The sequence below is a fragment of the Ascaphus truei genome, chromosome 2, assembly GCF_040206685.1.
Source record: "Ascaphus truei isolate aAscTru1 chromosome 2, aAscTru1.hap1, whole genome shotgun sequence".
Classification (NCBI taxonomy): Eukaryota; Metazoa; Chordata; class Amphibia; order Anura; family Ascaphidae; genus Ascaphus; species Ascaphus truei.
In genome coordinates, this window is record NC_134484.1 from 173,497,107 (window position 1) to 173,522,054 (window position 24,948).

A 24,948-nucleotide genomic window follows, 5' to 3' on the forward strand; every position below is an offset into this window, starting at 1 on the left:
AGTGTATTTCTAAAAGGTTAGAGCAAAATATATTAATATTGACGCTTTAATGTGGAATCAATTTGGGTCATATTTGTTCTCTTTGCACCTAAAATGTGTTAGTTATGGTAGGAGTTTATTAAAGTTTTGACTTGATGAATACCAGCATTAACTCTATCAGCTTAATTCCAACTTGGCAAGAGTTTTCTTCGGTACTAATTTAGAGGTGACCTTGTATGTCTTTTATGTCGCATATTAATGCTGTTGCCCATCACAAGTTAAATATTTGGATACATCAATTCATGCAGAAGGATCACAGCAAAAGCATTAGTGGAATGTGATCCAAGACTTTTAAATGTTAATGCGAACCTACATATGATTGTTTTTAATATTTGAGAATAGACAGGTTAATTATAAAAGTATAATGAAACAAAGGGTGTTGCCGCTCTCCAAGTGTACAGAAATAATATATACGTGTAGATAAGGGGTGCATACAGGAACCAAGTACATATAGCAAGATGGGAGAGGGTTAAAGGGTAACCCAAAATAATTCCTATTTGCACTCCCCTATACTAATAAATGGCTAGGAAGAATTCAATCCCTGGGTAGAACCCATACACCATTTAGTGAAATACAGTTAAAATACGTTTTAATTAACAATTATGCAAAGACTAATACAAATATTTAAAAGAAACAGAGAGTGGGTACAGGGAGTAGAGTGGGCTATTAGATCCTGTATTGGTTGCTGTAAGAGCACAGCTAACAAATATACCAATCGCTATTAATGTGTCATAACAGTCCTATGTGTAGCCATGCATAATAATGGACTGCAGACATCTTCCCTGTTGGCAGTAAGCCCTGGTAAGTACAGGCTTGCCAGCAGTAGTTATAGAGGTTTTCCCTCACACCCTGGTGAGGTGCCCTGTGTATGGATGGGAGTGGCTACATGCTCTGAGTCCCTGGATAGTGACATCAGAGATGTGCCTGCCCCTGAGGTATAAAGGGCACAACACTGTCAAGTTTAGTGTTGTTGCAAAGCAGTTGCCAAGTGTTGACAAGTAGGTGTTGGAGCAACGTATTGAGAGTGCAATATAGTTTGTGACCCTAGTGCTGTAACTAGTGGCACGAATATTCTAGTCAAGCCTGTCTAGGCCACCCTGTGTCCAGGGACCTGGCACAGGGGTGATCTCCAAGAAGGGAGAGGGGACCCCACTTCAATTGAGAAGGGTAGTACCTGGCAAAGGGACAGCACGGCGGAATGTGCGGCTGAAGCTAAGAGCTGCATGGGGCAGTCTACTGTGATCAGTTCATCAATAAAGATGCCCTTGTTAAAGAAACCCCCACTGTGTGAGTGTGAGATTACTCTACAGTGGCAGTCACCACCGAGAAGGAGTTCCTCACCAGGATCATCTCCCTGCGGAAGCATAGACCCTGATGAGGTGGAGGCGCTGCACATGAAGTAAGTTGGACTCGCACCCACTACCTCAGATACCTGTCCTGATGACATCCCCTAATACCACCAAGCGGGAGACTCAAGAGTCCTGTTACTTGCAGTTGCACCACCATACACGACCTTGTAATGGGGACTGGTTAGACCACACGGGCCAATATGAGATTGGGTGGGTCAGATCAGGGGGATACACCCGTTACATATGTATAACCCTCTTATCAGGCACTAAATCTCTCGTGCTAGGTGAGGTGTGTAAATGTATCAGTCATAAACAGGACTTGTAACACACCCAACCTATGTATATAAAAGGCTATCATGTGATGTCCCTCCCTAGGGGAGTTTACGCTGCAATACATAAGTTGTCAAAGCATATGATAGCCTTTTATATACATAGGTTGGGTGTGTTACAAGTCCTGTTTATGACTGATACATATACACACCTCACCTAGCACGAGAGATTTAGTGCCTGATAAGAGGGTTATACATAGGACTGTTATGACACATGAATAGCGATTGGTATATTTGTTAGCTGTGCTCTTACAGCAACCAATACAGGATCTAATAGCCCACTCTACTCCCTGTACCCACTCTCTGTTTCTTTAAATATTTGTATTAGTCTTTGCATAATTGTTAATTAAAACGTATTTTAACTGTATTTCACTAAATGGTGTATGGGTTCTACCCAGGGATTGAATTCTTCCTAGCCATTTATTAGTATACTGTAGGGGAGTGCAAATAGGAATTCTTTTGGGTTACCCTTTAACCCTCTCCCGTCTTGCTTTAATTATAAAAGTATTCTGGCTGCAATACTGAGGCATTACTGGAAAAAAAGAATCCCATTGTATTCAGCTGATGCTGTTCAATGTTCTTGTAGCCATATCCGTCTTGGAGAAATGCAGCTTCGTTGTAGGTTGTGATACATTTCAGAGGACCAACATTGGAGCTCATAGATGAAATTAAAGTGTACAGAGCTTTCAAAACCTCATAGGTTTCTTCTTCGATGGTACTATGGTAGCACAGTAAAAAAGATACATATATTGTAAAGACTGAGTAATTTTGGGAAAGGTTGTATTCCACTTTAATTTTCTAAAAAAAACCTCTATTGTTGGTCAGCGAAAACATATCACAGCATACAAATCTGCATTGTAATCAGATGAATTTTGCACCCAGAAGATAGTAATAAAAATCCCCTCTAACGCAGGAACAATGGCTTATTAAGATGCTTCATTATCTATCATTTTAAGTTCTTTTTTCTTAATCTTATTTGTAGGTGGATTTTCTAGGCTCGTATGGAGACGCTCATCGAACTGGGGATTTTGGTAAAACTGAGTTTCGTTATTTATATCTGCGTTGGCTGCATTCTGTAATATACTTTCCAACATTTAAATAAGACCTGTCAATGTTTTTTACAGACCAACATACTGTCATCTTGGTTTGGTGAGAACTAAATAAAAGAGTATATACAAAAGAGGTCTGTGGAGAGCAGACATTTTCATTTCACATTTTCAAAAATAATAATATCATGTTTATTATGTAGAACAATATTTATTATTTTTTATATAGCACTGAATATTGCATGTATCATTTACACATTGCAGCCTTAATGAAAAGATAATACACTTACAGTTAAATGGCAGTACGTGTATTGTAAGTGGAGATATAGTAGAAAATGTGGTTTAAAGTACAATCACTGCATTTGTTCAAAATTCGTCTTTTACATTGCTGCTGTTCCCTTTTTAATCACACATTTTAATGCGAATCTGCGTTTTAAAAATGTCAGTTGTTAGTCCAACAGTATTACTTGTCAGTCCAAATGAAAAAGTGTCACCTAATACTCGAGTACGCCTTTATTTAGGAAAGCAGAATTTATATCGCAACTGGACTAACACGGCTACTTTAATTGAATTCATGAAAAATATTGAGAATTTTGTAAGAACCGGTTTATATCTCGGCAATGATAATAACCATTTTGAAATCACTGCAGCGTTGTTTCTGAATGTAGGTGGAAGCTGATTAACAATCCCCTGATACGACCATACACACACACACACACACACACACACACACACACACACACACACACACACACACACACACACACACACACACACACACACACACACACACGAGTTGCAATAAAATGAAAGCCACTGGACACCTTTCCTACAACTTTTAACTGTTCTGTAATTGAACGCATTTGTGATCACTTTGCAGGTTGAAGTCTGAAAGCCTACTGTAGCTATGGGAATAGCACAAGGACACCATTTACACAATGCTCCTTTCCTAACCACTTATGACAATATTGTTTCAGTTTACTTCGTGTTTTCTCATTTACTATAGGTGGTGATGTCCTGAGCCAGTTTGAACTTGACTTTGACTATCTACAAACAAAATGGTAAAAGACACACGCAATAAATGCACATGCATAGAGCACAGCAATAAAGTAATACACTGGTTTCATTGCGTTCTAGGGGAATGCTGTAGGTTCCATAGTAGGTAATCAAGGGAGGTGCGTAAATGACTGTAATCCTCTTAATACCCTAAGACACTCGCTGAACATCACAAGAGACTGCACGCTAGTAGACTTGTTAACATTCGGAGAATGTCATCTCATTATTTCTCCTGCAAAAATGACTACTAGACAAAATAGTGAATGTTTTGGTGGAGCGAATACTTACCACAAAGGATTCATATTCAAAGTTATCTAAATAGTTTAGGCAGGTGGGGATAAGGATGAGATGGTCTCTGGTTCACAAAAGGAATAAGTTGTGTTACCCTAATAGAGCAGGGAACACATGGCCAAAAAGTCCAAGATATTCCCATAGGGCAATGAAGAATGAGAAAAAACGTCCAAGAGAGGTGCCTATCTCTTATAGCCTGGCCACACTGATAATATAGAGTCCAAGAAAATAAAAAGGAGCGACGATAGGCAATATACAGTAGGCCTAAAACGTCATTGTTGTTTTGATGGATTGTCTGATCCTTCAAAAATAAATAGCAGTTGAATTCCACCAGAAGATGGCTCATGGGATGTGATCCTTTGTGAATAGATGTGACAGAGACTGTGTGCTTTCTTTCCTTTTTCTTTTTGTGAAGCACCTTAAGTGAGCAACATGAAAGTTCTTCCCAGGTGTGCAGAGTTTCCTAAGCGCCACAGGTCTCTTCAAGTGGAACTATAGATTACTGCATGTCGTGTAGTGCAGGGGTGCTCAACTCCAATCCTCAAGACCCCCAACAGGTCAGGTTTTAAGGATATCCCAACTACGGCACAGGAGGCTCAATCAGTGGCTCAGTCAAAGACTGAGCCACTGATTGTGCTACCTGTGCTGAAGCAGGGACTGATTGAGCCAACTGTGCGGAAGCAGAGATATCCTGAAAACCTGACCTGTCGGGGGTCTTGAGCACCCCTGGTGTAGTGAACGAGTAAGAACTCTCATGTTGATCCCCTTAAAGGTATCACAACCTGCAAGGAATTTAGACATTTTGAGGACCTATAAAAGTTTCTGTATATATTTTTTCCTATTCAAAATTAAACGAAGAAGAATGAAATCCTAAACCCATACCAATTCCCAGTTGTAGCTGAGCAAATAGAAACAAATTCATGCAAACAATATTGCACAGCTCACCAACATTTGAAATAAAAATATGATGTCTGTGTGTGTATGAGCATACAAAATAGTCTTCAGACAAATTCTTATTTATTCTTACAGTGAGTGACTAACAGGACATGTCCTAAATATGAGATTAAGTGAGGACTCATTTGCATGTCATTTCCCAGAATCCCTAGCTGCAGTGGAAGCACTGTATGCTAAGAGATAATGGTAGAAAGCAGCATTGCAGGCCTGTCTGAGACATGTCAATGTGCTCACAAGTGATATTTATCTTTCCTTTACACCACATTTGAACCCCAAGAATACCTTGGTAACATCCAAACTGACAATGCTGACACATGTATTATCTCAGCAGTTACTGAATGTACTCAGTAATACTTTCCAGGCCCTTCTTGCAGTGAGCGGGTTAGGAGGAATACAATGCCCTTGCTCCATAATCATGCTTTCCTATTTCACTTTAGGTACATACCAGTGAAGGACCTTGTTAACATATATGAGGATCTCTACGGCAGGACAGCCATAACAGAGAGCATAATTATTGACTGCACATACATACTGTTCCTTCAAATGTGAGTCTGAGCCAGTTCTGGCGGATTTCATGTTAACCCCAACATTTACAAATAAATGAATTACAATTGTTGATGAATATTATTGCTTTCCTTTTTAGGTATGGTGAAGTTCTTGCTGTCTCAAAGGTAAACTGCTATTTCCTTTGGATGCCTATGACATCAAAACATAGATCTTTTCATATATTTATTTATAATTACTTCTGTACTCTTTTGTTGGCCCCTCAGCTTTATCCATCAATTGCCAGAAAATCGCCCTTCTTGGTGGAGAGGTTCCATGAATATTTTCTTGGTGGTGTCGATGACATGGCATTTTGGTCAACAAATATATTCCAGTTAACTAGTCGCATGTTAGATAATGGGTCCAGGTGAGTGCGCAACTTTATAGTAGCTTCCCTCTTTACATTATAATTGAGGATTCCCGTTTTAACCGAAAAAAATAAAATAAAGCACGGTGCGCAATCTTACCAGAATGCCCTCCTACTGTCTATGTAATCAAATAAATAACAGATAACATAAATAACAGAGCATGGGAATAAGTGCTTCAGACATAAAAGTAACATTAGGGAAGAGGAGTCCCTGCCCCTAGGAGCTTACAGTCTAATTGGTAGGTAGGGAGAACGTACAGAGACAGTAGGAGGGAGTTCTGGTAAGTGCATCTGCAGGGGCCAAACTTTATGTATCATGTGTTCAGAATATCCACAGTGCTATTCATATGCTTCTTTAAGCAAGTGTGTCTTAAGGTGTGTCTTAAAGGTGGATAGAGAGGGTGCTAGTCAGTGTCACGCCTGTATGCCCGCAGACCAAGCTAGACCCCAGTACTGAGGTGGGAACAGTATGATACCACACACCCACAGCAGTGGGAGCAAGCCCGGAGTGTGGTATAGCGTTGCTGGGCCTGTTGGAAGAGTTGTTAGTGTATACTTGCAATGCTTGGGGGAAGTCCGTGAGAATAGTTGTGTCCGTTTGCCAATGTTCAGGGATCCAAAGGGTAGAGTCGTCAGAGGGCAAGCCAGGTCCTAGGAAGCCAGATGTCAGCGGAGTCGTATGCGGAGCCGGGTTCAGAGGGATACCAGAGAGCAGAGTAGTCCAGGGTAAGCAGGGGTCAAAGCCAGGGAAATTCAAAGTAACACAGGAGCAGGTAATCGCAGGAGCACAGAGGGAGCACAGCATAGGTCAGGTACACACAGGGAAACAGGAACTATGCAGAGTGAGGAAGAGGTGGACAGACAGGGATTATAAAGGAAGGTGCACCAATGACAGAGAGGGGAGGAGTAGAGAGAGAAGTGGGTCTATTTTGATCTGGTTTAAAACTGATTGGCCGACGAAGCCGGCCAATTCAGTTGAACAGCAATTCCACTTGTTGCCAAGTAGAACAAAGAAAAACCAGTCAAACAAATATTCAAAAGAAGACCAACAAGTGCACTGTTGAAGTGCACTTAAAGCAGAAGGGTTAACTCTAAAGAACCCTCGATGGGGGATACCGAGCAGAGCACCCACCTAACACCCACTGGGAGGCAAACTCTGAAACCGTCCCAGTAGACTCGGCGTACGAGTACTCTGCCCGAATACGGGAGTGCACCAGAGCCCGGAACATGGCCACGATGTTTGTTGGGACCCCCCTTCCAAAAGCTGCTTCCTGGTTTTACAAATGGCTACCTTAGCCAATGCCAGGAGCAGGTTGACCAGGAGATCCCTAGGCTTATCGTTCCGGGACACTGGGCACCCAAAAATAAAAAGATGAGGGGAGAAGTGTAGCCAGAACTGCAGGAGAAGGCTCTTCAAGAAGGAAAAGAGGGGCTGCAGTCTGGCGCAACTCAAATAAATGTGATATACGGACACCCGCTCGCCACAAAAGGGACAGACGAGGGAGTCCGTGAAGTGTGCCAAGTACTCTCCTGTGCTCAGTGCACCGTGGAGGACCCTCCAACTCAAATCCCCGGCGGGACGGGGAACCAAACCTGAATAGAGTTCCTTCCACCGAGGTCTCTCGCCCTCGTTCGCAGGAAATACCCGCCTCCAGATAGTATCAGGGCGGGTGACAAGGGCGAGGTAGTGCACTATATGGAGCACATAAGGGCGAGTTAGTGCACTATATGGAGCACTAGAGAATACAGGACTTTCCTCGGCATGCCGCGGAAACATGCCGGGGACATATCCCCCAACCTGCTGAGGTTGGGGGAGAGAGGAGCCCGAGGGGGTTGCCGTGGCTTTGGTTCCACGCAAAGATCCGGAGAGCTGAAGTTGATAGGTTGACAAGGCTCTCCGGTCTGCAATACCCCCTCAATGAAGGTGCGTGAGTAGGGGGGGATGGCATCTTTAATCTCCCGGATCAAACATTGAGGGACGCGGGCAGTACGCAGACCCATACGGGGCGCGAGCACCTCTGCCCTAACCCAGTCTCGCCGCTCAAAGTCCAGGAGATTCCCGACTCTGGTCACCTGCGCCAGGATTAGCCGGTGGCAAATAGAGGGTGAATCCAACATCCGAGCCCCCACTGCCGGATTATACAGCAGGGGCTCGGCGAGGAAATCAACCCCCACCGCCTGTTCCTTCCTGGTCGCGGAGACCAGTTTCCAGGCCTTAAGTAAGTCCCGGTAGTATGCCGGCAGCTCCGACAGGTCTCTACCTAAACCCTCGGGCCTGATGATAAACAGTTGCCGGTCATACCTCATATTGCGCAGCTGGCGAAAGAAACTGGTTGCCAGCTGGCACCACTGCGGAGACGGATCTGCGAATAGGTATCTCTGCAGGTATTGGAGGCGGAAAGTGTGTAACTGGGAGCGGACACACACCACTCCCTGTCCACCCTCCTCCAAAGGAAGGCACGCAACTCCCGCAGAGACCCAATGCTACCCCATCCAGAGAAAATCCATCAATCTCCTCTGGATCTTGTTGATAAATTCGGGGGTCGGACCCATGGCTATCAGCCGGTGCCATAGCTGACTGGCCACCAGCTGGTTGATCACCAGGGTTCTTCCCCTGAGGGAAAGCATTCTCGACAGATACACCCAAGACCCCAGACGAGCAATGACTCGTTCCTCAAGATCACTGAAGTTTTCCGGGGCCGGGTTCTCCGCAGCAGACTCCCAGATATTTGAGAGTATCGCTCCCCCACGAGACATTACGAAACGTGGGGGGCAAAGAGTCCACCTGTAAGGGACCCACCAAAATGCCGAAGCACTTGGACCAGTTGATCCGAGCAGAAGAGACCGCGGTGTAGACCTCTTGGCACGCTTGCGCCCGCTCTAGATCATCTAGGTCCTGGGCCACGAGGAGCACGTCATCAGCATAAGCCGACAGGACTACCCGCATATCGGGCTTCCGCAGCACCAGCCCGGTGAGCCTCCTCCTCAGTAGGCAGAGGAAGAGCTCAATGGCCAGTGCGTACAGTTGCCCAGACAGGGGGCACCCTTGACCTACTCCCCGACCAGACACAAAAGGTGCCGTCAGGGACCAATTGATCTTCACCAGACACTCTGCAGAGGCGTACAGCATCTGGAGAAAGCCCACAAATTGTGGGCCAAAGCCAAACTCCCGCAGGGTCTGCATGAGGTAACGGTAATCCACCCTGTCAAACGTCTTCTCCTGATCTAGGGACAGGAGGGCGAGTGATAGACCAGTCCTCTGCGCGTGATGTAGCAGGTCCCGGACCAGAAATTTTTTGTCATGAATACTCCGGCCCGGGACAGTATAGGACTGGTCGGGGTGAATCACCTCTGCCAGCACTGACTTGAGCCTCAGCGAGAGCGCTTTGGCTACGATCTTATAGTCAGTGCTTAGCAGTGAGACCGGTCGCCAGTTAGAGATCTGGCGGAGATTCCCCTTCTTCGGCAGCAAAGATAGTATTGCCCGCCGACACGAAAGGGGCACCTCACCGGTCTCCAGGGCTTCGGCCAGGACCTCAGTGAAATCAGGACCCAGCATCTCCCAGAAAAACCGGAAGAACTCCACAGTCAGCCCGTCTAGCCCCGGCGTTTTTCCGCGGGACATGAGACTGAGGGCTTCAGAGAGCTCGGCCAGAGTCAAAGGTAACTCAGGCCGCTCCGTTCCACCCTCGCCGACCTTGGGAAACCCCTCCCATAAGACCCTGCATGCGTCTGGCTGGATAGACTCCGGAGAGAAAAGGTCTACGTAGAATCTCCGGGTTCTGTCCCGGATGCTCTCCGGGTCAGTCAGAGGGGTACCGTCTTCTGCTAGCAAGCAAGTGATATGTTTACGGTTTCCCCTCTTTTTCTCCAGCGCATAGAAGAGGCGCGACCCGCGACCCATCTCCCGAAGGAAGTGGATGCGGGATCGCACATACGCCCCCCGAGCTCTCTGATCTTCCAAGTCCCGGAGAGCGCACTTCCTCTCCACGTACGCACACTGCAGGTATTGGTCTCCTGCCACAGACAGCTGCTTCTCGAGATCGAGCACCTCTTCCCTAAGGGCCTCGATCTCAGCATCGCGCCGCCTGCTGGCACCTTTGGTGTACTCCTGACAAACGAGGCGCAGATGAACCTTGCCCACGTCCCACCACTGCTCTAACGTGGCAAAGTCTGATCTGCAACCTCTCCAGGCCATCCAAAAGTCTCGGACCGACGTTGCAAACCCCTTGTCTTCCAACAACGTATTGTTGAAGTGCCAATAGGTGGCCGAGGGCGCTGCTGGTAGTAGCGCCACCGTCATGGACGCACAATTGTTGTCCGAAAACGGCGCCAGCCTAATGGTACTGGACTGGGCTCGCGACAGGCTGTGGCTGGATATATACAGCCTATCGATCCGGGACCAGGACATCCGTTCACCCCTAAACACCCTAACATGGGTGAACTCAGTGGATGCCTCGGGATGTTGTTCTCGCCAGACGTCTACCAAGGAGTAGCGGGTGGTGACCTCCTGCAAGGCCGACGCAGAACACGGGTGTGGCTCCGGGCCATTCCGGTCTTTCAGAGCCTTGAGGGTGCAGTTGAAATCACCTCCGAGCACCACGTGTTCGTCCACGTCCACTGTCTCCAGGTATTCAGACATTCTGATGAAGAACTGCCTTCTCAGGTGTCCGGTGGCAGGAGCATACACGTTCAAGAAATTAAACGTGTAGTCCTCGTGCTGGACCCTGAGATGCAACAGGCGACCTGGAACAACAGTTTTGGCAAGCAGTAGCTCTGGTTGAAAGGACTCAGAGAACAGGGTCACCACCCCACTAGATGACGAAGTGATGTGGCTGAAGAAGACCTTGCCTCGCCACTCCAGATGCCAGCTGGCTTCAGCCTCTGGAGTGGTATGGGTTTCCTGCAGGAAACTCACAGAATACTTTCCCTTCTGTAAAAAGGAGAGTACCTGGAACCTGCGAAACCCGTCCTTACAGCCATTCACGTTAAGTGTACCGATGCTCAAAGCCATTGGTAATCAGGAGTTTTGCTTTCCACAGGCGCTCAGGGAGCTACACCCCGAGAAGCCTTTATGTGGTCTCGCATCAATTTATGAAATTTCAGGACACGAAGATGGATAGGCCCAGAGATTTTGGCCTTGTGGTTAGCCCTGATGTATACTAAGAGAGAATGGAGAATGACCGAGGCATCCTTCCACCTTCCAAGGGCCAACTGCACCTTCGTGGTTCCATGTTTGCAGAGGGTATCCTCCAGGAAACCCTCTAGCTCTTGGGCAGGGATAATGGGGGTCAAAGAGTCCACCGCCTCCGCGGTGCCAGAGGACTCCTCACTGAGCCCCAACTCCCCGAGCTCCTCTTGACTTAAAAACTGAAGACCCCCGCCCCTCTCTGCGGGGGCCTTTCTCAGCCTTAAAGTGGGTCCCCTCCTTGGTGTTTCCACGAGGGGGTCCACTATATCCTCCACATCCAACCCCGGGGTGGGATGTTCAGGGGTAGCTGGTGGCGGTATGGTGGAGGTAGCGGTCTCCCTAGTGTCCTTGGGGGCCAACGAGGCACACAGTGCCCTCCTGGTCTCCTCTACCACCATGCGAACAAACAGGATGCCACGGGCGTTCGCATTAATCGCGGGAGGGCACTTTTCAGCAAGTACCTCATAGGGAGGGTCCAGCCCAGCAGTCGCCTCCAACAAAGTGCCCGACCAAAACTCCTCACCAGGAGAGCTCACATCTGGCATCTCCCAGATGCAAAATCCCGTTCTTCCGGTGACACAAACCGGGGCTCAGCCTCAGGTTTGCCACCCTAAGGCGGCACAGCCGGAGGGGGATTTTGGCCGACCTCCGAGTACCCGAAGACAACTGTGTCCGGCGCGGCAGATTCACCGAAACACAAGTCCCCGGGGGATGTTCTCCAACTGGGAGGGGTGTTGGAAGGCTCCCCAACGTCCATTTCTAGGAGCAAAGCCTCATGTTGTTGAGCACTTTGATCTTCCACCCCAGGGACGCCGGGTACCTCCGCCTGCATTCCCTCCAGATCTTCGAGGGGGGGGACTGCATATTTATGGGGTCCGGCTTACACTGGCTAATCCTAACCTGTGGGCTGGACAGGGCCACCCTGTGCGGAATTGATGTTGCATTCCGCTTCGGAGACTTCTGAGGGTGAACGTAATACGGTTCACCCTCCTCGCCCTCCTCAATCACCCTCTTGTTCTTAGTTTTTGCTTTCCTCTTCCTGGGGATTGATTCCCCAAAAAAGGGTACCGCCACCTCCTCAGCGGGAGCCTCCCACCGCTTCCCCGCACCCTGTACGGTGCTTACATTGGGGGTAGGGTGCTCCTGGGGGGAGACAGCGACAACAGATGGTGACTTCTTCAGGGTACTCTTTTCTTCTCCCTCTTTTTCCTGGGGAGAAGTGCAGACGTCACTGCCCGAGATGGGGCAGCGATATCTCCTGCAGTCCCAGGGGGGACCTAGGCCCCTGAGGGCCCCACGCCCCGGTGGGCGCAGCGGCACAGGGTGTCTCCTCCCGGGGGGGGACAGCGACAACAGAGGGTGGCCGCTCCAGGGTGACCCCCTCCCTCCACTCCCTGGGGAGAGGTGCAGATGTCACTGCTCGAGATGGGGCAGCGACATCTCCTGCGGTCCCAGGGGGGACCTGGGCCCCCGAGGACCCCTCTGTGGTGGGCGCAGGTGTCACTGTTCGAGATGGGACAGCGACATCTCCTGCGGTCCCAGGGGGGGCCTGGGCCCCCGAGGGCCCTGCTGTGGTGGGCGCAGATGTCACTGTTCGAGATGGGACAGCGACATCTCCTGCGGTCCCAGAGGGGACCTGGGCCCTCGAGGATTTTTCCTTCTCCCTCTGTTCTTTGGGGAGAGGTACAGACATCACTGTTCGGGATGGGACAGCAACATCTCTTGCGGTCTCTGGAGGGACCTGGGCCCTCGAGGACCCCGCTGTGGTGGGCACAGCGGCACCGGGTGTCTTGGCAGAGGGAGGGGTGGATGCAGGAGCTGAAGTGGGATTTCTATTCCCTTTGGGGCAACTCCTACGAGTGTGCCCCAGCTCCTTGCACAAATAACACCTAACCCCCTCCGTGCCATAGAACACAGTGTCCAGGGACTCGTAGGGCACCCTAAAGGACCCCTCCACAGATTCTGTGCTCCCCGGCAGCAGCAGCTGTACCAGCCGCCTAAATGAGAGCACATGCCTCAGCGCTCTATCCCTGCAGCCCAGCGGAATTTTTGTTATGGGAGATTTAATATCTCCCAGGGCTTGCAGGCGTGGGCGCATGAGGCTGTCTAGGATGAAGAGGGGCACATTGGACAGGATGATTTTTGTGCCTAACCCCTCCATGGGCTCTATGGGGATGTAGGTCCCCCCTACACTGATGCCTTTCTGCACCAGGGTGTGGGTGGCAGCCAGCGTACGGAGGAAGAAAAGGCCCCTCCCATACATCTTGCTGGCCGCCACCACAGCAGAGGGACCCACAACGTCTGCCACAGCCCTCACATAGATCTCCATGTTGAGGCCAGGTGACATTGGGCACCTCACCCCAAGCTTCCTGCTCACACCGGGCGTGGCCCCAGCGTTGTTGTTGCTGGGGTCAACGCCTGCAGCTGCCACCTGCGCCCATGTTGGAACTGGGACTGCAGGAGTTAAACTGACAACAGGAGCCGGGGGAGGTGTGGCCAGGGCACTGGATGTACCAGGCCTAGGGCTGTGGTTATTGATCCTAGGGGCCCCAGTTTTTGGGGTATGGTGTCCAGGTGTGGCCCCCGTTGCTGCACTAGTCCTATTCTCCCCAGGCATGATAAAATAAGCCTCTAAGTAAGGGGAGGAAATAGTGCTTAGGGAGAGAGATGCAGAGAGGAAACAGTCCCTTTATTTAACTCTCTCTCTTACAAGAAACCACACCACAATATTGAAGGTCTTAAAGTAAGACACAGAGCTCCCAAAAATGCAAATGACAAAAGGAAATCAGGCTTAAATTAGGGTGAAATTAGAAGAAAAAGAAACAACCAGGGGTGGGTGAGGTGAGAGGGGTTGAGACTACAGTTTCCAGCCAGCCACAGTGTAGCTTTGCTGGGTTGAATCACTGCAGCCTCTGGGTGAAAACCAAAAACGGTTTTTAAACCTGAAAAAGCACCCAAAACCCTCTAAAAACTCACAGTATACTCACAGTATACTCCCCCACAGATCCACAGAAAAATATAACAAATAAAGAAAGAAGAAAGCTGATTCCTTACCAAATGCCTGGGAGCTCTTCACACACGCTTCTGAGTGAGAAGCTGGAGATAGGTCAGGAAGAGAAGAGGAGGAGACAGAAGGGGCAGTCAGGGGAATGGCCTGAACAGCTTGGGAGGCGGAGACAGGGGAAACCACATAAGAAGAGTCTGTACGCGCGCCCCCTGTAAGCTGGGGATGCGCGCGCACAGGCTGTAACACAGGCGCGGCCCGCACGGAGCAGGGGAAGACCGCAGGAGGGGGACGGAGCCAAGAGGAGGGGAACGCACGTGAGGCCTGTGCCCGTGCGATGGCCAGCAAAGGCAGAGAGGAGCATGCACGTGCATCCCCCGTGGGCTGAGGGGGTGCACGCACCGGACACGTCACCAGGCGCACGGAATGCCGCGCCGCAGGCATCACGCGAGGAGGAGGCAACGGGATGGATGGCACCACAGGGGAAGGTAAAGGAGCTACCACGGGGGACAGGGAGCCGGGAGGATTAAAGCAGGGGCTAAGGGAGCGCGTGAGTATGCGAGACCTGCGGGGAACGCGCTGCGGCAAGGGGAGAGAGGTAGATGATGAAGGAGAGGAGTGAGAAGGAGTAGAAAGGGTAACAGGAGATGGGAGAGAGGGACAGGGAGAGGAAAGAATCTCCTGAGTCGTCACAGTCGGGTACTGAGGGGAAGGGCATTCCAGAGGTGTGGGGCAGTCAGTGAAAAAGGTTTAAGACGGGAGAGGGCTTTAGATACAAAGGGGGTAGAAAGAAGACATCCTTGAGAAGAACGCAAGAGTCTGGATGGTGCATAATGCGAAATTAGGGCTGAGATGTAAGGAGGAGCAGAAGAGTGTAAAGCTTTAAAAGTGAGGAGAAGAATGGAGTGTGAGATGCGGGATTTAATCAGAAGCCAGGAGAGGGATTTCATGAAGGGAGATGCTGAGACGGATCTAGGAAAGAGTAGAGTGATTCTGGCAGCAGCGTTTAGGATAGATTGTAGGGGAAACAGGTGAGAGGCAGGAAGGCCGGACAGCAGGAGGTTACAGTAATCAAGACGGGAGAGAATCAGGGGCCTGAATCAGAGTTTTAGCAGTCGAGTAACAGAGGAAAGGGCGTATCTTTGTTATATTGCGGAGGAAAAAGCAACAGGTTTTAGAAATGTTTTGAATGTATGGGGCGAATGTGAGAGAGGAGTCGAGTGTGACCCCTAAGCAGCGTGCTTGGGCTACTGGGTGAATGATCGTACTGTAGTTCCAACAGTAATGTGGAAGGAGGTAGTAGGGCCAGTTTTGAGAGGAAGTATGAGGAGCTCTGTTTTAGCCATGTTGAGTTTAAGGCGGCGGAGGGCCATCCAGGATGATATAGCAGAGAGACATTCAGAAACTTTGGTTTGTACAGCAGGTGTAAGGTCGGGTGTTGAAAAGTACATTTGTGTGTCGTCAGCATAGAGGTGATATTTAAACCCAAAAGATGTTATTAGGTCACCTAGAGAGAGTGTGTACAGAGAAAAGAGAAGAGGTAGTACCCGGAAATTACCCGGAACCAGCCCAGGGCACTGGGATCCAGTGCCGGGTAATTTCCGTTCTGCTCCCTCGGTTTTCCTCCTGGAGAACGGCAGGAGCAGAGCAGCAGAAGACTTACCTGCAGCCGGTGACAGAGGGTGAGGAGGACTGTGGCGAAGGTTGAGGAGGACCACGACGACATCCTGATGGCGGTGGGTGCAATGTAAGACATCCTTCAGGCGGTGGCAGCAGAGGATGTCATTCTTCAGCCGGCGGGAGCAGTGGAAGACATCCTTCACAACCGGTGCCGGTGGGAGCAGAGGGACATGTGACCGGAGCAGGAGCGTTACTGTTGGACAGCCGAGGAGGAGCTACACCGGAAGTCGAAAGTCGCGCTCCTCCCCAACTGTCCAATAGTAACGTTCCTGCTTTGGTCACATGTTCCTCTGCTCCCACCGGTACCGGCTGTGAAGGATGTCTTCAGCTGCTCCCACCAGTGGAAGAATGACACCCCTACTGCCACCGCCTGAAGGATGTCTTCTGCTGCTCCCACCACCAGGATGTCGCCGTGGTTCTCCTCACCCTCCGCCACGGTCCTCCTCACCCTCCGCCGCCGGCTGCAGGTAAGCCAAAACTACCCGGCCGTAATCCTGGTTACCTGGCCGGGTATTTTTTTCCCCGGGTTCCCGGTACCCATTACCCTGTCATTTTTTGGACCCAGTACATCACTAATTGTGATATGACATCCCTGAAAATATTTACCACATTAAACGTTGTTGTAGCAGACTGAGCTATCTGATCTTCAAGGCAGATTTAAGATTATCTGTTTATTAAAGCCTCCTATCTGCCCCAATGCTGCACACCAGCTGCGTGTGATTTACCAAAGAAAACAAATATAATTGAAAGGAATTGGCATTTTTCCTGTGATAAATCTTGTGCAGTATTTTATGTACTTGCTGTGCCCACGTTTTGCGGCTGGGAGGATTATTAAGTAGAACTGTTATTGTTTAGTCCTTGTCTGGGCAGCTCAGTTCAGGTAGTTTATGATATCACTTAAACATTTTTGTTGCAAGTTAGAGCTGAACAATAGGGACCTTATGCTTGCATTATTTGACGATACATTTGTATTTTTTATATAGCGCTGTCCGTGCACACAGTAGCAATTTGCAGGCACAATCAGTCCCTGCCAGAAGAATTTACAATCTTATTTAAATGCCCGGGGCACAGGGAGATAGTTACTATCCCAATGTTACAATGAGAGTTGACACTAGTATTTGAACCAGCTTCACCAGCTTCAAAAGCAGTGGTCTAAATATTATTACAATTCACATATCTTCATTTGATAACTATAGAGTCAAAAAGTAAAAAGGAATGAAAGACATTGTTACTCAAATAAATCTAATCAGACATTTGTTGTTTTTGCATTTTATTCAGTGACTGCAATATGCCGGAAAACCCTATTTTCTTGCAGTGCAATGTCCAAAAGAGGGGCAGGAATATGTGAGTAAATTGTTGCATATTTTCAGTTTTACCGTATATCCATGAACTCAAACATCCATATTCATAGAAAACACAGCCAAATAAATGTAATTTAGTTTTGTTTTAGTACATAACAAAATGAATGAAATTTGAAACGGAAAGGAGAAATGACACCTGCAGTGATATGCAAACAGGATTACTGCATCTAGCTGTAAAATACAAATAAAAATCACATACACGCATAAAAGACTCCTTGTGCATGGTGTTACTATCTGTGAAAAATTGATGTTTTCATGTATTTGTTCTAAATGTTTTTTGGAATGAGAGTGCAACATGGTTGTTCTGAATGTTACAATACTGTTTTTTTGCCAGTTTTTTTTTTTTTAAGGTATAGAGACATTTGCATGCATTTCTTGAGAAAGGCCTTACCTACCCAAGTATAATATAGAGCACCTTCTTCGTATTTTAACATTGGAGGGCACTTTGCAGTCGTTTTGCTGCTTTGCATCTGTCGTCCCTTGGATTATAACCAATGGTTGGTTGATGGTTGGCATTTGTTTTCTCTTGTCTCTGGGAACTACATGGCCACCAACCTTTTAACATTAAATAAATGGTATATCTTTTAGAACTAACCTGTGGAAACAAAAAGCGTCATGCTTACTGTTCATTGTGATTTGACTAGTTCAAAAAGAGCACTGCTTCATGTCTCGCGAATGCTTGTCTGTGCTTAAATGAATATACATGTAACAGAGAGAACTCTTGATCCAGTCTAGGACTAAAAATGCTATTGCTGATACACACACACAAAAGAGAAAAAGAATATCTCCTCATCTGCACTCACTAACACTAAAAGGTTGAGAAATGGCAATCACTGAAAAAATAAATAAAACATTACCTTTACTTATGTTTTATATTAAAAACACAGCTGCTGTATTTACAAACATCTTATGTTCTTAAAAAGTGCGGTTGTACTGATGTGATAATACAGTATAGTCAAGATTTTATTTTTAGTACCACTAATATCAATTTTTTGTTACTTCTCAGGTCAATCTATATGTGACCACCCTCTTTCCAATAATACATTTTAATTTCTCCAGTGTCCCAGTTTATTTATTTAGTTGTACTTAAAGTGGCAATCCATGCGATTTTTTTTTTTGGCAAAGTGTTTATATATATAAAACAGAAATAGCCGTGTTAGTCCAGTTGCGATAGTGCAGAATAAATGAGTACTTCAGTATTAGGTGGTACCTTTTTTATTTGGACTAACAATTTTATGTCATAGGACAAGCTTTCTAGATTTCTTCTCTCTTCCTCAGGTCTGCAATAGTGATTTAACAAGGAATCAGGAATCTATGGAAAAAACAGCAAGGGAAAAAAACCAACAGAGGTGTGTGTGTGTGTGTCTCTGAGGCAGTGAGGGTGTGCAGGCCCATCCTGCACAGAGAGTCCATGCAGGACCCCTAAGAGAAAGGGAACTGCAGAGAGATAGAGTTGCTCCACTGGACCAGTGCATGCAGCAGAGACCAGGACCTGACAATACAGAGCGAAGCAGGCAGACAGACAGAGGCTACTACAGAGAGAGATTAGGGAGCCCAGCTGTGCAGGAATGACATCAGGTTGGAGTGTGTGAGCTACTGTAACCCACAAAGGATATAAACTGTAGTTATATTGCGTTCACAGTTTGATCTTTGTGAAGCACCAGGCCTGCAACACACACACAGTTTATGAGCTCCAACGATTGTGCTAGCACACCAGGATCTACAGGCCAGTACCCCATGATTTAATTATAGAGAAATAAAAGTTATTATTTGTTTGAATATAAATAAAGAGGGGTTGGTAGCCGCTCTGCAAAGCTCCCATGCTCTTCAAGCCATAGAAAGCTACAACGTAATCAGTGCGGTTTTCTATTAGCACCCGCATGATGCAGGAGCTTTAAACTTTAAAGCCCAGCTAGCTCAGCCGGAGTGGCTACCGGCACCTACTATGAAGGTAAGTATATTTGGATCAGAGGGATCCCAGAGCTAAAATTAATGGGGTTCACCTCTGGAGTCCCCATGCTTCACTCTTGTAACGGATCGGGGACTCGCGGTTCCCAGCGTGTCCCCGTCACCCCAGGTCCCACAGTGGCTAGCTGTTCCGCTCCCCTACGTCCCCAATCTCTATCTCCCTCCCTGAGACGTTCCTCCATGGCACGGTCCGCACGCCATGGCTCACTCTCTGCGCACGCGCGCGGTACCCTCACCAAGCGCGTGCGCTCCCGATCGCGGGTTCCCTATTGAGGTACACGCGTCCCTCGGCGTGCCTCCGTCATCCCTGCCCTTTCCCTACCTGGTTCCTCTGCTCCTCCTTCCCCTCCATCTCTGTAAGGTCCGGGGGAACACCTCTCTCTAAGGGGGTTCCTCCCGCGACTTTACTTGCCTCCGCTCCAGCTCTGCCTCCTCGCTGCCGCGGGCGGGATCTTCCTTCTCCGCTTCCCGCGGCGGCTACTGAACGCGCGCATACCCTTGGTTTGTATCCTGACCTCCTGGACTCCCCGACCCCTTTATCTCGGTTTACGGAATCCGACCTACCTCCCGGCTCTTGACCCCAGGCTCTCGGTACCAACTATCTTCTGGAACCTCCCTTCTCGTCTGGCGAGTATCTTACTTTATCTTATACTCCCAGACGGTTCCAGACGCCTATTTTCCACTTTCCAGGCATGTCCCCGTAGCTGTGGGTGCAGTTTGTTACCCATCTCACCTAAGTTTCGGGGTTCCTCCTTGTCCGTGGGGAGCACAGCATAACATTATGCTCAGCTCAACGGACATGGACCCTGAAGAGGTTGAGCAACCAAGCCCCATGCAGCGACTTCTCCAGCTAGAGGCACAGCTTGCTTCCATGACACAGGAGCTCTCTAGACTCTTCTCGTTGCAGCATTCCCCAGGCTCCTCTGCCATGGCAGCTGCGGCATTTCCCTCCCCGGGTCTTCCCGTGGCTGTGGATCCTCGTCTAGGCAGGGGATCCCCACGAGTGCAGAGGGTTTCTTAATAAGTGCGAGATGCAATTTGAATTATCTCCTTCGAGCTTCCCCACTGCACGTTCAAAGGTGGCCTATATTATGTCTCTCTTGAACGGAAAGGCCCTAGCCTGGGCATTCCCCATCTGGGAGCGGGAGCCTGCCATGACTTTCTTCGAGAATTCAGGCAAGTATTTGATACGCCTGGTCGCCAAATTACGGCAGATTCTTCTCTCTTCCATATTTCCCAGGGTACGCGTCCTGTCGCCGAGTATGCTTTGGACTTCCGGACCATCGCGGCGGAGACCTCCTGGAACGATGGCTCACTATTAGCAGCTTTTTGGCAGGGTCTGTCGGATGCCATCAAGGGCCAGCTGGCCACCATGGAGAGACCCACCAGATTGGAGGATCTCATTGCGGTCTGCATCCGCGTGGACCAGCGGCTACGAGAGAGAAGACTTGAACGCGCTCTTCCTCGTACCACCTCCTCCGGTCTTCCAGCCGCAGTCTCATCCATTACGTTCCCCAACCTATGGATGAGCCCGAACCTATGCAGCTCGGAGGTCATCGGCTATCCGTGTCTGAGAGACAGCGCCGATGAGATGGTGGACTGTGCCATTACTGCGGTCATCCCGGTCATCTGCTGGTAAGCTGCCCTCTGGTGGACTGTGCCATTACTGCGGTCATCCCGGTCATCTGCTGGTTAGCTCCGGGAAACGCCAGGACCCAATAAGGTATGAGAGGGTCTCGTTGGGTGTAATCTCTTCTCCTCTTTTTTCTTCTAAAGTACTTCCCACTCGTATAATGCTGCCTATTTCTCTGGACTGGAATAACTCCCTGATCCCTGCTTCTGCATTTATAGATTCTCGGTCCCAGGGAAACTTTATTGATCAGAGTTTTGCCTATAGGAATGGGATTCCCTTCCGATCTAAGGCTGTTCCAGTTGGTCTGGAGGCCATAGATGGGCGTCCACTCCAACCAGCCTTTATTTCCCTGGAGACTTGTTCTCTATCCCTCTCCATGGAGGATGGTCACCAAGAGAAGATTATCTTGGACGTGATCCACACTCCATCGGTAGATGTGATTCTGGGACTCCCCTGGCTGCAACTTCATAACCCACAATTAGATTGGGTTAATTAAGAACCCATACGATGGAGCCCCCAGTGCCTTAAGACCTGTCTTCCCCCCAAACGGATGTTAGCCGGAGTGGAATTACCCGCAGAGTATAAAACTTCCCTTCCAATGGTCTACTGGGACCTGGCGGATGTTTTTGATAAGGTACGTTCTGAAGTGTTACCTCCCCATAGAGACTTTGACTGTCCTATTGAGCTCTTTCCCGGTGCTACCTTACCCAAGAGCCGTTCTTACCCCCTATCCATACCCGAGACCAAGGCCATGACCGAGTATATTCAGGATAATTTGAGGAAGGGTTTCATCCGCAATTCTTCATCTCCAGCTGGAGCTGGATTTTTTTTTGGTAAGAAAAAGGATGGTTCCTTGCGCCCCTGTATTGACTACAGAGGTCTTAACAAAATTACGATCAAGAACCGTTACCCCCTGCCACTTATTTCCGAACTCTTCGATTGTCTACAGGGGGCAACAATTTTTTCCAAACTTGATCTCCGTGGAGCCTATAACCTTGTCTGCATTCGTTAGGGCGACGAATGGAAGACCGCCTTTAACACCTGGGATGGGCATTATGAATATCTAGTCATGCCTTTCGGCCTGTGCAATGCCCCGGCGGTCTTCCAGGAGTTTGTCAACGAGATCTTCCGTGATCTCCTCGACAGCTTCGTTATCGTATATCTTGACGATATCCTTATTTTTTCCAAATCCCTCTCTGACCACATTCAACACACCAAATTAGTCCTGTCCTGCCTTCGGGAGAACAATCTCTACGCTAAGCTAGAGAAATGTTCCTTTCATCTTTCTTCCATTCCCTTTCTTGGATATATCATTTCTAGCACTGGCTTCTCTATGGACCCAGTCAAACTCAAGGCTGTCTTAGAATGGCCACAACCCACTTCCCTGAAAGCCATACAGCGATTTTTGGGATTTGCAAATTACTATCGTAAATTCATCAAGAACTTTTCTTCTACCGTGGGCCCCATTACTGCCCTCACCAAAAAGGGAGCTAACACAGCAGTCTGGTCTCCTGCAGCTCTCCAAGCGTTCGACTCCCTCAAAAAAATCTTTTGCTTCTGCTCCTATTTTGCGTCACCCTGACCCCGGGCTTCCCTTTACCCTAGAGGTAGACGCATCCGATGTCGGTGCTGGCGCCATTCTCTCTCAGAGACAGTCCCCACAGGCCAAACTTCATCCCTGTAGGTTCTTTTCAAAAAAAAATTCTTCGGCAGAACGGAACTATGACGTCGGAAACAGAGAGCTCCTGGCTATTAAACTCGCCCTTCAGGAATGTAGACATCTTCTGGAGGGAACGGAGACCCCCATTTCGATCTTTACTGATCATAAAAACTTACTTTACATTGAGAGTGCACGTCGACATGGGGCGCGTCATGCTCGATGGTCTCTTTTTTTTCGAGATTTAATTATCTCATATCTTACATTCCTGGTTCAAAGAATCAAAAGGCAGACGCACTTTCACGTCAATTCCTGTTTAAGGACAATATCGAAGTTATCTCCGAAACAATCTTACCCTCCAAATATATTGTTTCTGCCAACTCTTTTGATATCCTGAATCAGGTCATGGCAGCACAATCTAATCTCCCGATGGGCCTTAAGGTGCCAGTCGGCCGTCTGTATGCAGCTCCACGCTTCCTTAAGAAGATTCTTGAGTGGGGTCATTCTTCTAGGTCAGCCGGTCATCCAGGCATTAGCAGGACTTCTGACCTCATTGGTCGTACCTTTTGGTGGCCAACCATGTTGCAGGACATTTCGGAGTACGTAAAAACTTGTCCAATCTGCGCCCAGGTTAAGACCGCTCGTAAAAAGCCGTACGACCTTCTACAACCCCTCCCTATACCAGAACACCCATGGAGTCATCTGTCCATGGACTTTGTGGTGGAACTTCCAACCTTTAAAGGGATGAACACCATTTTGGTTGTCGTGGATCGTTTTTCCAAGCAGGCCCATTTCATTTCTCTCAAAGGCCTACCCAATTCCCCTACCCTGGCAGACATTTTTGTTAAGGAAATATTCCGCATTCACGGAGTTCCTCTTTCCATCGTATCCGATCAAGGTACACAATTTGTCTCAAAATTTTGGTGGGCCTTTGCTCGCAGGATGGATATCACCCTCCATTTTTCGTCCGGGTATCATCCCCAAACTAATGGCCAAACCGAGAGAACGAACCAGACTCTGGAGCAATACCTCTGATGCTTCATCTCAGACAGCCAAGACAATTGGGTAGATTTACTTCCGTGGGCAGAGTTCTCCCATAACTCTTTAAAGAACAGCTCCACATTGAAATCCCCTTTTTTCATTAATTATGGTTTTCACCCGGGTCAGCTGCCCATCACCTCAGTTCCTTCCGGGGTTCCTGTGACCGATGACCGAATCAAGGATCTTCAGGAATCCTGGAAAAGGATCCAAGAGGCTTTGAGAAACGCAACCCATAGACAAAAGGTACAGGCAGATCGTCACCGTCGCCAGGCACCAGTCTTCAAACCAGGGGATAAGGTCTTGCTCTCCTCCAAGAACATTAGACTGAAGACTCCAAGCCACAAGCTAGCCCCCAGGTTCTTGGGTCCATTCTCAGTAATAGAACGGATCAATCCTGTGGCATATCGTCTGGAACTTCCTCCATCCATGAGGATACCCTCCGTGTTCCACGTGTCACTGCTGAAACCTGTGTCCCAGAGTCCACGGTTCCATAGGACACCGATTGACCCTTAACCAGTCATAGTTCAGGGGCAGGAAGAGTTCGAAATTCAGTCTATTCTGGATTCCAGGAGGACGAGGGGTTCGGTACAATACCTGGTTCACTGGAAGGGCTTTGGTCCAGAGGAAAGATCTTGGGTACCCTACCATCAAATACATGCCCCCAGACTGCTGAGACTCTTTCACTCTAAATTTCCCCAAAAGCCATATTGGAGTCGTTCTGAGGCCGCTCCTCAAGGGGGGGTACTGTAAGGTCCGGGGGAACACCTCTCTCTAAAGGGGTTCCTCCTGCGACTTTACCTGCCTCCGCTCCAGCTCTGCCTCCTCGCCGCCGCGGACGGGATCTTCCTTCTCCTCCGCTTCCCGTGGCGGCTACTGAACGTGCGCATGCGCGCGCACGGCCGAGGACCTTTACGTCCTCCCTCAGGAGGAGTTCCCGTCCCCAGCTGAGGCCACGCGTGCCTCTCCCGCGCGGCACACACGCCTGATGCGCGTGCACCGCTCACAAGCTGCACATCTAGCGCAGCTGTGGTAAGTTTCTCCCTACCAATCCCTATCTTCCCTGGAGCCGCTCCCTCGTTACTCCCCCTCTCCCTATTGGTCCTTCCTCCTACTTATACCTTGCTCAGCCATTCATTCTTTGGCTGAGCATAGCTTTGTATGACCTGTGTTAACCACGGTCGTGCCTGCCTCAGTTCCTGTCTCTTTGTCTCCTTAGTGATCCCTTGTGTACCGAACCGGCCTGGCTGTGGATCCGCTCTGGACTTCTACCCTTGGTTTGTATCCTGATCCGGCTCTGGACCCCAGGCTCTCGGTACCAACTATCTTCTGGAACCTCCCTTCTCGTCTGGCGAGTATCTTACTTTATCTTATACTCCCAGACGGTTCCAGACGCCTATTTTCCACTTTCCTGGCGTGTCCCCGTAGCTGTGGGTGCAGTT

General features: G+C 48.7%; 1 protein-coding gene across 1 annotated transcript in view; it reads left to right on the forward strand.

Moving 5' to 3' along the window:
• Window positions 1-24,948, forward strand: part of GPLD1 (glycosylphosphatidylinositol specific phospholipase D1) — a 90,025-nt gene that overhangs the window by 11,676 nt on the left and 53,401 nt on the right. The window contains exons 6-11 of the mRNA XM_075585587.1: window positions 2,700-2,748; window positions 3,770-3,824; window positions 5,502-5,609; window positions 5,708-5,735; window positions 5,835-5,974; window positions 17,128-17,193. Coding sequence (XP_075441702.1) covers window positions 2,700-2,748; window positions 3,770-3,824; window positions 5,502-5,609; window positions 5,708-5,735; window positions 5,835-5,974; window positions 17,128-17,193 — 446 coding nt within the window. The remainder of the gene's footprint in view (window positions 1-2,699; window positions 2,749-3,769; window positions 3,825-5,501; window positions 5,610-5,707; window positions 5,736-5,834; window positions 5,975-17,127; window positions 17,194-24,948) is intronic.